Raw genomic sequence first — 13,458 nt, 5'->3', positions numbered from 1 at the left:
CAAGAGGTCTTGGTAGCACCCATCGCAAACGCGAAGTGCTAAAGCCGCCACTTCAGCACTTGCGATGTGTGCCACCAAGACGTCTTGCGCCACCGCCCGCGCAACCACGTGATCACACCGGCAGGGAGGTGTACGGCACCGACACGGGCTGGATGGTGGAATGTGGGATGACCAATTTCATTGGGTTAGTAGGCAAGTGGTGAAATTTGACCTGTTGGAATTGACCGAGTCCTGAATACCACATCACATGATCTTGCTCTCATGCACAGCCTACATAATTATCTCAAGGCTCCTTGCATCAACCGCCATCACAGGAGTAGAATATATCGCAACAGGGCGTGATGAATAATCTACGCAGCGATTTTCGTGATTTCACCGCATCTGATTGGACATAATTCGACAATTTTGAATTCACAAGTGACCTTCCTTGCGAATTCCAAAAAGAGACAGACCCATGAAAAATAAAAATCATCAATACAAACTTGAAGATATATTTCATTGAAACTATACAATTTCAGAATTATTTATGGAATTCGCAAGGTGCTTCACCTTGCGCAGCATACAAAATTGCCTATTTCATCTTGCTTTTTCTGGTTAATGCATATTTATGAGTCTAAGTGATTGATCCGGTTAAACACCGCTCTGATTGGCTATTTGGTTGAATTATCCGGTTGAAAGTATTGGTCCGCTGCCCCATTCGAGTAAAATGTTGCGCGTGGCGACTCTTATCCAAGCTCGCGGCGGACGTGCACCGTACGTGGGCCAGTTCCTTCGTTTCACCAAGTAAACCCACCATCAGCACATGCACGTTGATTGCTTCATGACCGCCCTCTTTTAACTTAGGTCGTCGTCTGTCCCTGGGTCCTTCCGCGCGTTTTCGCAGTCGCCTATCCTCGGCTCGAACCACGATTCGCACGCCACAGATCTGTCGGCCGCCGAAAACTTGACTGCGATTCAGCACAACGTGGACGCCGTTGCCGTGCACAACGCTGTGGATGCCTTCCAGACTACCGTTGCCCCCGTCACTGCTGAAATGGGTATGCCAACCCACGCATTAGTCAACGTCAATGACGGACATCCTTGCTCTTCATTAGGCTATTCCTTGGCGGAGATTGCCATCCGTACGTTGGACGTGGTGCATGCCACGTCGGGCCTGCCTTGGTGGGCAACCATCATTGCCACGACCATTGTCGTGCGCTCTGCGTTCTTTCCCATCTCCATCATGTCGGTAGGTACATGATCATGTTGCTGCAAGGAAGAATGAAGGACTTGGTTGCTGAGGCTGAAAATTATGACTCCTTTCTTACGGATTAGATGCGCAATTCCGCACGTATGGGCATATTGCAACCCAAATTGCAAAAATTGCAAGATGAAATCAAAAGCTCCCCCGACGCCTACGACCCGGCGAAGATGACCGAGTTTCGAGCGCGGGCGCAGGTATTTTATATAATAGAATTTTATCGCAAATATATTTCAACAGTCCGTCAATTTTGAAAAAATATATTGGTGTTCACCCACACTCCATCCATATAGGCGCTGTTCAAGGAGCACAAAGTCCGCCCATTCATGTCGTTTCTCATGCCCATCTCCCAGGTACATGGTCCACTGGTGTTGGATATATATTGATATATTTGACTTAGCTGCCGATTTTTCTCGGATTTTTCTGGGGCCTGCAAGATATCGCCAAGTATATTCCTGGCTACGCTGCCGATGGAGCGTTCTGGTTTGAAAACTTGGCAGCACCTGATCCGACATACGCCTTACCCGTGTTGTCGTCCGCGCTCATGGTGGCGTCCCTCGAGGTGTGTATATTTGTGTGCAAGCTGCTCATTTTCGACGAGTGTTGCTTAGCTAGTTGTAGGCGGGTGGAGAAGGCATGCCGGCCGAGTACATTGACAAGGCCAAGATGGGCATGCGTATCGTAGCCTTGATTATGATTCCAGTCGCGGTAAACTTTGAATCGGTACGGCTCCAATATATATATATATATTTCGTCTTATAGGTTGTGTTCTACTGCGGTAGGGCATCTTGCTGTATTGGGTGTCGTCCAACATTTTCACGCTGACCCAGACGTTGGTGCTCAAAATCCCTGGGGTTAAGAAATTGCTGGACATTCCCACGCCGGTACTACCAGCTTCAATATATATATATAGCAGCAATCCCTCCCTTTAACGACCTCGGACTACTAGGTAACACCGCCGCCGCTGGCCACGACCAATCTGTCGTCGTTCCCGTCGCCTTTCCAAGCCGCGGTTGCCCAAGCCCAGAAGAACCAGCCGTTTGTCAAGTCGTATGCCAACAAACCCAAGTCGTCGAAAAAACAAGTCCCCCCTTAGAGCTCCCGAGTCATACTAGTCGTAGTAGTAGTGGTACTAGTAGTACAAATACCGCGTTCATGGTGGCCATATACTAGAACACACCCAACCACACTGGCACATTTTGTTGTTTGGTGGGACCGTTTCGTATGTAACTGTCCGTGGTTGCACCCAGCCCTTGATCACTACTACTTGCAGTTAGTACGTAGTACTATCCAACAACACTATACACGACGACAAAAGGCCCCAAACCCATGTCCTTTCGACCCGAGTCGGCTCCGTTTGATGCTAGCCACGGCCAGCGTCGTCACCTTGTAGCCCAAACTGGTAGCCGTCCAGGGTGGTCCCCTGTTATCCGGCAGGCCCTGGCTCACGAGCCGTACTTGACTTCTCTTTACGACATGGTACATACCCTCCCGGCCGACTTACTAGTACATGTACTATACAGGGGCTGTTCTGTTTTGCAACTATCGTTCTTGTACATACACACACGACTAGAAATCGCTTGTTCGTCATCGGCGTGATGGGGCGTCTTCCCGTGTCACAGCTACCAAACGCTGCGTTCAAGACTTTGCAGAACAGGAACCCAATCGCATGGCCACTACGTCCATCACGTCCGCCAAACTACCCCTGGAAGAACCTCCACCGAATACGACCAGCGAAGTGCTGCAACAGATTAGCCTACCACTCGATATACGTCCCCGCGACAATGCAACCAGCGGCGGCATCAAGTTGTTACGACCAAAGTCGTCACATCCGTCGCCCTCCCGACGTCAGAGTGACTCGCCCCTTGTAAAACACCCCATGCGGCTCGTGGCAGCCAAGCTGATGGCATCGTTGCATGAGACGTCGAATCAGACTCAGTCGAATCAGACGAATCAGAACCCCCGACAAGGCGTGGCCAGCCACGCGTATTTCCAAGACATTTACTGGCAAGTGGCGGCGCAGTTGGAGCAGCAGCCGTCCACAGCGGGGGTGCGTAGCCCCAGTATGAAGCCAACCGCCTGATCGTTTGGTAGCTGGCGCAAGTCCTTAAGCACATATGGCACGAATATGTGGACCCACTTCACGACAAGGTCGAACACTCGAACAATCGATTGGGATGTTCGTTTTCCAATCCCGCGCCCACCTTGAATGCCCGTAAGCTCGCCTTGGCCTCCCAGGTCGGCAGGGTAACACACACTACTCGAGTCACGTAAGTGCCTAGGTGTTAATCATTAGTATATATCCGTGACCATAGTAAGCATTGGACAGGAGGCGAAAGCCCAGCCACATGCCTCGACACGAGATGTCAAGTGAAAAATCGGGATTGACTGCCCAAGAAGACCAACGCAATAGGAACAACGCAGTTGCCGCTTCCCACTCGACCCAACCAGCATTCACAGAGTCCGACACATCCACCCTCCGTCGACGACGTAGCCAGACCGCGCTCACCTTTGACCACGTCGACCAAGTGCACGAGATTCAAAAGATTTTATCTGCCAAGGTACTAACTACTACGTACTAACTACAGAGAACCGAGTAGGAACTCGCGCACAGTGGTATCAACACTAATTTTTTTCCATGGAGCATTCATAAATTCCGACGTCAACCAATAGTGTTTTTTTCATATTTTATATTTTAACCAATAGTATGCTTATAAAAAGTTTTTAAATTGTATGATTGGATATAATAAAATTAATCAGATTGATCTGATTGCAAAATTATAATTCGTACTCGGAATCACAACTTGCGCATTCGCATACAATTCCCCATATATTTCAAAATACCACTGTGCGCGAGTTCCTACTCGGTTCTCTGTAGTATTGTCCTTTTACCCAAAATTTGGACTTTTGTGCGGATTCGCCAAATCTATCGATCGATTCTTTGTTACTGACTTTTGTATGGAAAGATCGTCAAGTTTCACACTAATCTAATTTACACACTACGATGTTGAATTGGTCGACGAATGGATTTGATTGGCTACTTTTTTCGTGATCTGGGTCTTAATCAGTCGATTGATTTTCTGCCGATTTGGTGCTGCTCATTCGATTGAGCACCCCACTCCAATTTCGAATCGACTTGACAATACTATACACTATGAATACATGACATACATCCGATGGAAGAACACATCAATATTGATTTGATGTGGTCTATGGACTTCTAGGTGAAAGCGTTGCGGCTCGAGCTGATATCAATGCAGGTGCGTCAGCTATTTATATGAACATATCGAATATATATATATATATATATATATATATATATATATATATACGTATGAGAGATATATACGTTCGTAATATATATATATATATATTACTTCCACCCATTTAACGCACAAATATTTAATGCCCGCAGCGGCTTCGCGAGTCCATCTTTGCGACGGTCGTGAACGCCGACGCAGCGAGGCAAAAGAACATTGACACACGCATGCGACTACGCATTTCTGCGCAACTCGAGCAAACATTGCAGAAACGGTACCTCGCTCTTGAGCAAGTGTGTTTCACCAACGCATATACAAATTCGTAGGTATTCGGTCGTGTCGGACACGATGACGTTGGCTGCCGTCCACATCCAGCGCATGGCGCGAGGAAAGCTCGCCGGCAAACGCATTCGACTGGCGCGCATTGTGGCACTGATGAAAATGTCCAAGGAAATGTTTCGCCACAAGCTGCAGGTGTGTCTGGTGGTTCGATTTTATTAAATATATAATAAATACTTAGAATACTTGATATATACCGGTAGTGGACTGACTCGATGACTACATACTGGGAACGTAGAAACGGGAGTGGAACGAATTCGACAACGCACCCGACACCACGCCGATTGAACAACTCGAAGACGAAATGAAAACGATCGTGTGGGAAGTCACGCGCTTGGTGCGCGACTTGTCATTGGACTGGTGGAAGCTCAGCCTCAGCGTACGACGTAAACCTGTCATTGATGGGTTCGATTCTTTATATATATTGTGTGGATTCAAATATTATTTCCAGAGCCCCGTCGTATCGAAAAAATCAGCCGAATCGAATCACGAATCGAAGCCATTGGCTAATCAATTTTGAGTGTATTTGATTGGCTCTTATAGAAAGGACAAGTATATTCAACCAATCAGAACTCCAGCGTGATTCAATATTGCTTGGACAAACCACGCGAAGTTTGGAAGTTTATAGCGAATTCACAATAAACCAACGCGAAATATTGACGTTATAGCAAATTCACAATATCCAACTTTATCCTTTCCTGTCACGAAAGCTCATTTAATGTATTACGAAAACCCATTTAGTGTGCTAAAAATAATCTGAATATCTTTTTTGACGGCGGCGTAGGAGGAGCGAGCAAGGTTGACGTGGGAAGTGAACGACGCCAAGGACGACCTCCGGCTCTTGCAGCAGCAAACGTCAGTCCTCGTACAGAATTGCACCTTGTGCATGAACCTTGTATCTGACCCGGTTGTGCCCAAAACTCACGAAGCTCGATTGGTAGATATAAATATAGTTACTATTTCTTGTTGTTTGATTGTTTCATCAAAGGAAACTATTGTATGGATGGGGGTAGGGAGTGCATCAATATTACTCGCCGAGTCCGCGCGTACCCGACACGACCAAGGAAATGCTGGAAAGTGTCAGTACCACCAACTCGAAACTCGAAGATTTTATCTTTACGTTCGCGAAATCCAAGCAACAGCGCACCGCCATCGCCACCCAAGTACAAAAATATAATATATATATTGTCCTTTCTTTTGAACTGAGGAGATGATTCTAGACGGATCCAACTTTACAAAAACAACCCACGTACTTGCAAGCACTGGCCAAACTCGCCCAAGTGCAAAACAACGAACTATTACCAACGACTCCGTTAGAATTACCGGAAGATAACCCAGCCACTGACACGACCCCTTCTCTTCCGCCGCAAAGCTACTCTGTCGAGCCAACGGTAGACATTTCCTCTACTGCTATCAGCCCTATTGAAGCAATTGCTGCAACTCTTCCAACTGCCACGGAATCGACTAAAATTGCCAAACGAACTCTGCATCGATCTCCAAAGTCCAAGACTCCTGCGACGACGGCAGTCCCTGGGTTAAAGGACATGCCACGACTCCTTGCAGCGGAGTTTAAACTCATCGGCAAGTCCCAAGCATACAAAGGCAAGGTCATGGGCGTCGCACAGCTAAAGTTGCTCCTGCACGAGGTATATATACAGTATATAAACTACTCGACTTGATGGCACTAAATCCAGGTATACGGCGCCCGCATGGCGGACGAATTGCGTGCACCCGTGGGGGAGTTCTTGTACCGGTTCTTTGCCCTCAAATACGGACTCCGCAATGTGGCCGAAATGTACTTGGTCAATTTCGTCACGTCATTGAAAAAGTATTGGAAAGCTGATCCAGAGGTATCATAAATATATTTTATTGAGTACAACGAGGACCTTTGCATATTACGAACCCACAACATGATCGTAGATTCGATTGTGTGCTCGGCTGTGCCATATCAAACACACGACCCCACTTAGTTTGGACGCATTTGATTACTACGTCGGGCTGCTCGCAGGGATAGGTGTTCATCAAGTACTACAGTATATATTACAGTATTTTCAAATGACAAAAGTAAAAAGATACCAAGTATTTTATTACAACGCGACATGGTGTAGAATGAAGCGGCCATTCCACATTGGTTTGTGCCGCATCTGACTCGACAGGTACTAACCCAAACGATGCCTACTAGTACTACTACATTACGATGCCTACTCGTAGTACTACATTTCTGAATTCATATCGTCGTTGAGTAGGCCGTGGATTTGATTCAACAGTACGAGCCAGGGTGTATGTTGGAGCTGGTGCATCACGATCCTGGTACAGTTCCCATTGAGAATGAGATAGCTATCATGGTATATCGTGAATGGGCTGTAGACACAACATACAAGTCGATTGAGTCCAAACTGTACAAGTTGTCGCCTGTGGCTACCCACCAAGAAATAGGTACCGAGGATACATAATTATTCTCTAATACTACTTCAACGTAGTAGACTCACTATGGTGCACTGTGGCTGGAGATAGGGCTTGGTGTCGCCACTTTAACGTTTGTGGACCGGGACGAAGCGCTGACGACGTGCCTCGATGCATTTGAAGCCGTGGAATCGGCGATACACGACCACTTGCTGCAGGTTGACTTGATATTTTTGTTTGGTTGTCGCTGTGAAATCACACCCTAGGCGTTTCAAACCGCAGACATTGACAAGAACGGGGTACTGTGCTTTGCCGAGTTCAATAGTTTGGTGCAAAAGGTAGGCTATATATTTTGGTTGGTTCCAACGAACTGCAGGTTCGACCAACCATACTGTATTCTTGGGTGGTTAGGTGTACTTGACGCCCGAATCGCATGTCCGCCGCATGTTTTTCGATGCGATTGCGCTCTCCGGACATCCCTTCCGCGACGCCATTCTTCCCGAAGTATTTGTCACCCTGGCCAAGGTTTGAGTATTATCTTGTCCGTATCGTTCGTCTGCCAATAGTGTGTTCTTGTAGAAAGAAGGATTGAGCCGCAAGAGTTACGTCAGTCAACGTCGAGACGCGATCACAAGTCCTATCGACATGAATTTCCTAGAGAGTGGGGGGGGACTACTGCCGCCTCGGTAGCATCTTTTCTTTACTAGTTAAGGGAAACGTTAATATACGACCGACTGCCTATTAATCCAACATGGCCACTGTCTCATGGTTTCGGCGTACTTGCCGATATCCGCTTGTCTACAAGTAAATCCAAAAAGTCACATTATTTTGCGGTCAAGGGCAGTTAGTGTCAGTGTACACTGTGTTTTCTTCCAGGCAAAAAAAACGGTGGTCTGCACTCGCTACACATTTATTTATAGACTCACAACTCTCAAATGTCCAATACGTCTCGATTCTATTTATAGTGTTACGACTCTCAAATGTCCATCGTCGCCCATATGACTTTGACCACGCTTTTACCGTGGCGCCGTCCCCCTGCAAAACCATGCGTTGTTATGATCTTCCCAATCACCACTGGAACTTGCCACTCAGTCATTCATACTAGTACTTCCTAATCAAGCGACCTTCGGCCCAAGAAGAAGAATGGTCCGCCGAGGTTGCCATTGGTGGCCCATGCTCTTGTCCGGTACTGTTCGTCCTCTGAACGCTATTTTTTCACGACTGAATACTCCAACCCTACCTGCGTAGCGATCGTCGTGACTATAGTAGTCGTTATCGCCACGTACTTCACAAAGACGGGGTTGTTTGCCACAGACACCACTACTGCCAATGGTCCCAATGCTGCTTCGAACAACACGACAAAACCAACGTCTGTCAACGGCACTGTGGTGTGCAACACGCGAGGCATGTACTTGGACAACAACAAGTGCCGAGTGTGCCCGCAGCCCAACAAAACGTTTTCCGTGTTTTGGCAGAGCCACACGGGTGGCTGTCTCGATGTACGTACAGTTTTCGTCTTCTTCTTTCAATATGGGCAACATCAACCCTGAACTCTGTTGTCTAGTTTATCAAAACCAAAGCGTTTCAGTACATCACGCACGTCTACTGGGGCTTTGCACTCATCAACAACCAAACTGGCGCAGTCTCGCAGACGTTTCAAGGCAACGACGTCACGCTCCTGGAGTGCGCCAACGCTATGAAGCAGTAAGTTCAAACCGCTGAAGTACTGAATGTTATCGTAACTTCATCGAACTCTAACTCGTGGGATCACCTTCATTGTTATCCAGCTGATTACGATGTCGTAGAAAATGCGTGCAACAGTATGCGAGTATCGGCGGCGCCACGCAACGTGAAAACTTTGTGGCCCTCGACACACCGGATAAAATTGCCCTCTTTGGCCAAACGGCGGCGAAATTGGTGACCAAGTACGTCGGTCGTAGCAGTGGACTTTGCAGTTTGTTGTTTTTGCCTGTGGAAGAATGACACCTTCGTGTTTCTAACCGACTCAATCCCCCTATGAATACTTCAGATTCGGCTTTGACGGCATCGACATTGACGACGAGAGCGGCAACTTGATGACCGGGGGCGACTGGAAAGCCAACGCCGGCAGTCACGTGGAGTCGTACTTGCTGGCTATTCGGAAGTCCCTTGATGCAGTCGAGCGCAAGCCCAATGAACCGGCGTATGGCCTGACATGGGACGAATTCCCCACGTCCTTGGACGTGTCGTGCAACAACCCCAAGGGGGACTACCAGCGTTGCTACCACCCCGCCATTGGTCAAGTGGTCGATCAAGTCAATTTGATGATGTACAACGTCGAACTTGGGGTATGTATAGTGGCCACTGTGCTTGCTTGATGATAGACTTTGTATCGCAGTTGGTCAAGGTATGTATGTACCTACGTGTGACTGAGTTTGGTTTTGTTTCTGCACTCCATAGTCAGAGTACGACGTCCTGCTCAAGTCGACCATCCCTTCCGTGTGGGCAGCAGCAGTGCCCCCGACCAAGATAGTGCTGGGGGGATGCGTGGGGAAGCCCGGGGACGAAGGCGCGTGTGCTTTCGGCGCGTCCCCTACAATCCCCCAACTCCAGCAATATGCTTCCGACGGCTACACAAAGTACGGTGGCACGATGCTTTGGACCGGGTCAGCCGACTACAAACTGAACCGAGGCACCACGATTGAAACGATGGGCAAACCCAGTGGGTATGGAGCTCAGGCGGCGCTTGGTCAATAGTCCAACACAATCGAACCATTCTGGTTGAGCAATGAATATATGAACGTCTACTTTGTACCACTATTCATAGTACAGTACAAGTGTCAACGTTACTTAGTCCAGTACTGTAGTACTAGTATTGCGCTTCTCAGTACTATAGGATGCCACGAAAAATGGCATAAAATGGCCGTTTTCCCAAGAAAAGTTGCCAAAATCGAAATATTCCATTTTTCGATATTTTTGCGTCTAGATGCCACCAACGTTCAAAATTTTCTGCCACAATTTTCTTCAGAATCGGGTGTTGGGGTGTTTTATGGAGGTTTGTGTTCACGTTGAAGTCTTGCACTTTACTCGGAAATCGAATAATTTTTCCAAAATACAGCTGGCATCCAGACAACTTTGTAGATATTACTTCTTTTCTCCTTTTTCTCATGGGATATGAGACTTTGGGAATATTTGCAGACTTGCCAAAACAGATTATGGCTACAACAGTTCGAATAGGGTATTTTGACATCATCTTGTTGAAATCAGAGTGAAAGTACCATGGCCGTGTTATACTCTACGACCATGGTACTTTCAATGCCCCATGCGAGTCGCATGGGGCATTGGTGAAGAGATTGCCGCGCCCAGGCAGTGGACTATCATTGTGCTTTGAGCTGCTCGACCACCACTACCAGTCTACCACACTCATGGAGAAGCCATCACAAGCTGCAGGCACCGCCTTGCAACCGTCGCCGTCAAAGCCAGGGACGACGACGTGTATGAAAGTACTGACCCTGATGCAGCACATGGCGCCGATGCTCGTGTTCAACGCCGTGATGCCACTGGCCATCTACAAACTGGCCAAGCCACACACGACCAAGATCGTGGCAGTGTTCCTTTCTGGGCTGATTCCCATGTTCAAGACCCTCGTGACGTTCTTCTGGTTCCGCAAGCAAGACGCGATCTCGATGATCCAGTTGTTTGGCGTGCTCGTCTCGGTGATCATTGACCACCACGGAAGCGAAGAAGCTGCTCGTATTCAGCGTCGGGTCGGGAGCGATCGCGGGCATGTTTATGATCGCGTCGCTGTCGTGGCTCGAAGAAGACATGTTCTACCAGATCCGACGCACGCTGTCGGACAAGACCACCCAAGAGCTGGACGCGCACTACCAAAAGCCGGTTGTCCGGTCCACATCCAGATACATCACCCTCGTCATGGGGTTTGCTCTATCGTTTCGTCGATCGTCCACGTCGTGCTTGTGCTGTCGCTGACAGTGGACACCATCATGTACATGAGCAACCCCATGCCGCTGGTGAACTCTCCCATCATGTATTGGCTGTATCGATATGTGAACGACAAGGAAGCTGCTTCTGGTGAGGAAATTGTCCAGGCGGAGGCAGCCCCTGTTGATGTTGTGATTGTAAAGTAACGTGTTATTAATATTAATACTATGTAACGTTACTATTAATTAATTAATACGTAGTAGTATACTATTATAGTAAACCTTATCATACGTACATTGTACTAGTACCTCTTGTTTTATGGGTTGTAAGCCTTAACATAAACTCCGCAACACCCGCATACCGGTATATCTACTCGACAACTCAACGCCCCACCTCGTTCGTTCGGCTCTGGCGTTCAAAAACGTTTAGTAACCTTAGCGTTATTAGTAGTATACCAGTAGCCGATATTATTAATATTTTTTTCCCCTAGTTTTGGTGGAAGGATAAGCCATAGTGAAAAAAAGCTGAAATTAACCGCAAAAAGGTGTAGTGTAACCGATACCGGTACTACAGTATTAATAGTATTACTGTACAGCTGTACTTCGAAGTATATTAATCACTTTGGACATTCTTGTGCTTTTTCCTCTTGTGTTGATGAAGCAAGCTTCATCAACGTATGGTATACAAATTGAACGTTGCACGGTTCTGATCAATGATTGGTTACAATTCCTCACAAACGCGATTGGATTGGCTAGGCCTTTCTAAAACACATGTGTGCGAAATAATTTTCCACCATTATTCGACCAATCGCATGCGGCGATCGTAATCCAGAACCATCGAACGGATGCTGGGGTGCTGCCGATGCCTTGAGCGCGGGTTGCGATGCTTCGTGGCGTGTGCGGCCTTCGTTAATGCATGTCTGTCGTGGGTGTCAGCATGCTTCCTGTATCCATACACGTGTCTGCACAACTGGAGGCAAGATCGATCTCTCCAGCTCAAAACGCATCACGAATGGTACTTCTTGCTGTGGCGGTGTACGTTCCCGCTGCTGACGCTGCTGCTCGTGGTGGGTGTGAGTGCACTGGGTCGTCTCGGTGGTGTCGTCGGGTATGCACTAAGCGCGGGCCCGGTGTGGTTCTACTGCATGCTGATCGTGCTGGCGACGCCTTTCTTGTTGATGTTTCGGTTTCCCAACTTCCATCCAGGCATGGTCACAACGTTCTGGAAGGTGCTATTTTTGTGCAGCGCATTCATCAGCGTCATCGAGGTGTTCGTGTGGACCGGCGGCAAGTCGCAATATGCACACCACCACCACCACCACGGCAGCAGCATGATGGGCCAGCGCAAACTCAGCTGGCTGTTGGGTAATCTCCTGTTTGGCATCGTCGGGTTCATCGGCGTGCCCTTCTTCTTCTCGCTGCAGCCGCGCGTCCGCATCGACTCGTCCGAAGTCCAAGACGACGCCGCCGCCGCCCTAGTCTCGCTGCCCACTTCCCCGTCTGGTATAGTCATTTTACCCCAAACTTTGGCTGCCTTTTGTGCTGATTCACCAAAAAGTATCTATTGATTGTTTGTATATTCCCTTTTGGATGTAAACGAGTGTCACACTAATTGAAGTGACACTCGAATTCGATGTTGAAATATGGTCGAAGAGTGGTTGATTGGATTTGATTGGCTACTTGATTCTTGATCTGGGTTTTGATTGGTCGTATATCGATTGTCTGCCTGCGATTTCGGTATTCTGCTCATTTGATTCCCCATATCTCCAATTTCTTTCGAATATCGAGACAATAATATGCAGTTGTTGTTATTGTCGATTTGATACAAATTTGAGGAGGGGGTGCGATCGAATCGCGCCGACCAAACCGATCCACAATCGATCTGATTGGTTGAATTTCATTGGGAAGGTTTTGATTGGCTAATCATTTTGAGCTCATCTGAGGTAGCCAATCAAATCGATTTAAATTCCAACGAGAAACCACGCCACAACACGAAATTTTACTCGAAAGCACAATAGTTGTCCATTTCTTTCCCCGTTATTCAAAGCTTGGAACTTAGGCCACGTGGCATCCACGTCGTTGGACTCGCCCAAATCGGACGACAAACCAGACGTAGGATTCAATCCTCACGCTGGCATGGCGGGCAAAATGGCGCGTCCGTCGGCGGCCGCCCTCGGACTTGTGCTGCTCATAACCGTATGCGCCTACTTCCCCATCAAGAAACCGTCCGCCCCGGCTCGCGCCAACGCCGTGGACGTGTACTGGGGTCTCGCTTACCTTTTGTCGCCGATGTTTC

General features: G+C 47.9%; 5 protein-coding genes across 7 annotated transcripts in view; all 5 read left to right on the top strand.

The window, feature by feature from the left end:
- Window positions 1-705: 705 nt before the first annotated feature.
- On the top strand, window positions 706-2,484 carry H257_16184 (hypothetical protein; the record flags this gene model as incomplete). Its single annotated transcript, XM_009844540.1, has 9 exons — window positions 706-783; window positions 844-1,037; window positions 1,095-1,228; window positions 1,315-1,437; window positions 1,534-1,593; window positions 1,641-1,802; window positions 1,862-1,963; window positions 2,023-2,124; window positions 2,190-2,484. Coding segments are annotated over 9 exons (1,102 nt in total), but the record flags the coding sequence as incomplete, so codon positions are not given.
- Window positions 2,485-2,518: 34 nt separating this feature from the next.
- Window positions 2,519-7,981, top strand: H257_16183 (hypothetical protein). Of its 3 annotated transcripts, XM_009844537.1 has the most exons (20): window positions 2,519-2,719; window positions 2,814-3,290; window positions 3,335-3,510; window positions 3,570-3,801; window positions 4,465-4,500; window positions 4,656-4,774; window positions 4,827-4,974; window positions 5,078-5,218; window positions 5,624-5,776; window positions 5,853-6,002; window positions 6,060-6,485; window positions 6,534-6,689; window positions 6,760-6,864; window positions 6,948-6,995; window positions 7,086-7,149; window positions 7,207-7,275; window positions 7,354-7,460; window positions 7,509-7,580; window positions 7,654-7,767; window positions 7,822-7,981. In XM_009844537.1, the coding sequence occupies exons 1-20, from the start codon at window positions 2,570-2,572 to the stop codon at window positions 7,930-7,932; spliced, it is 3,054 nt and encodes a 1,017-aa protein (XP_009842839.1). In that variant the 5' UTR covers window positions 2,519-2,569; the 3' UTR covers window positions 7,933-7,981. The 3 variants fall into 3 exon arrangements, with proteins under 3 accessions (XP_009842839.1, XP_009842841.1, XP_009842840.1); XM_009844539.1 differs by lacking the exon at window positions 2,519-2,719 and having other exon boundaries at window positions 2,773-3,290; XM_009844538.1 differs by lacking the exons at window positions 2,519-2,719; window positions 2,814-3,290 and having other exon boundaries at window positions 3,302-3,510; window positions 7,086-7,275.
- A 287-nt stretch (window positions 7,982-8,268) lies between these two features.
- H257_16182 (hypothetical protein) lies at window positions 8,269-10,041 on the top strand. The gene is made up of 6 exons (XM_009844536.1): window positions 8,269-8,428; window positions 8,491-8,741; window positions 8,807-8,946; window positions 9,048-9,167; window positions 9,272-9,569; window positions 9,682-10,041. The coding sequence occupies exons 1-6, from the start codon at window positions 8,386-8,388 to the stop codon at window positions 9,976-9,978; spliced, it is 1,149 nt and encodes a 382-aa protein (XP_009842838.1). The 5' UTR covers window positions 8,269-8,385; the 3' UTR covers window positions 9,979-10,041.
- Window positions 10,042-10,422: 381 nt separating this feature from the next.
- Window positions 10,423-11,371, top strand: H257_16181 (hypothetical protein). Its single transcript, XM_009844535.1, has one exon. It carries the CDS (start codon window positions 10,647-10,649, stop codon window positions 11,367-11,369), a length of 723 nt encoding a protein of 240 aa, XP_009842837.1. The 5' UTR covers window positions 10,423-10,646; the 3' UTR covers window positions 11,370-11,371.
- Window positions 11,372-11,936: 565 nt separating this feature from the next.
- Window positions 11,937-13,458, top strand: part of H257_16180 (hypothetical protein) — a 6,582-nt gene continuing 5,060 nt past the window's right edge. The window contains exon 1 of the mRNA XM_009844534.1: window positions 11,937-12,665. Coding sequence (XP_009842836.1) covers window positions 12,008-12,665 — 658 coding nt within the window. The 5' untranslated portion in view covers window positions 11,937-12,007. The remainder of the gene's footprint in view (window positions 12,666-13,458) is intronic.

This window comes from Aphanomyces astaci (genome assembly GCF_000520075.1).
Source record: "Aphanomyces astaci strain APO3 unplaced genomic scaffold supercont1.81, whole genome shotgun sequence".
Taxonomy (NCBI): Eukaryota; Oomycota; class Saprolegniomycetes; order Saprolegniales; family Verrucalvaceae; genus Aphanomyces; species Aphanomyces astaci.
Note: the sequence above shows the minus strand (reverse complement) of the source record. Positions and strands in the feature narration are given on the sequence as shown.

Bases quoted from the DNA above. Each gene is read 5' to 3' on its own strand.
- H257_16181 (XM_009844535.1), top strand. From the start codon at position 10,647: ATGGAGAAGCCATCACAAGCTGCAGGCACCGCCTTGCAACCGTCGCCG.
- H257_16182 (XM_009844536.1), top strand. From the start codon at position 8,386: ATGGTCCGCCGAGGTTGCCATTGGTGGCCCATGCTCTTGTCCG. The intron at 8,742-8,806 runs GTACGTACAGTT...TCTGTTGTCTAG, and splicing joins ACACGGGTGGCTGTCTCGAT to TTTATCAAAACCAAAGCGTT. The intron at 9,570-9,681 runs GTATGTATAGTG...TGCACTCCATAG, and splicing joins TGTACAACGTCGAACTTGGG to TCAGAGTACGACGTCCTGCT.
- H257_16183 (XM_009844537.1), top strand. From the start codon at position 2,570: ATGTCCTTTCGACCCGAGTCGGCTCCGTTTGATGCTAGCCACGGCCAG. The intron at 3,291-3,334 runs GTGCGTAGCCCC...ATCGTTTGGTAG, and splicing joins AGCAGCCGTCCACAGCGGGG to CTGGCGCAAGTCCTTAAGCA. The intron at 4,775-4,826 runs GTACCTCGCTCT...ACAAATTCGTAG, and splicing joins GAGCAAACATTGCAGAAACG to GTATTCGGTCGTGTCGGACA.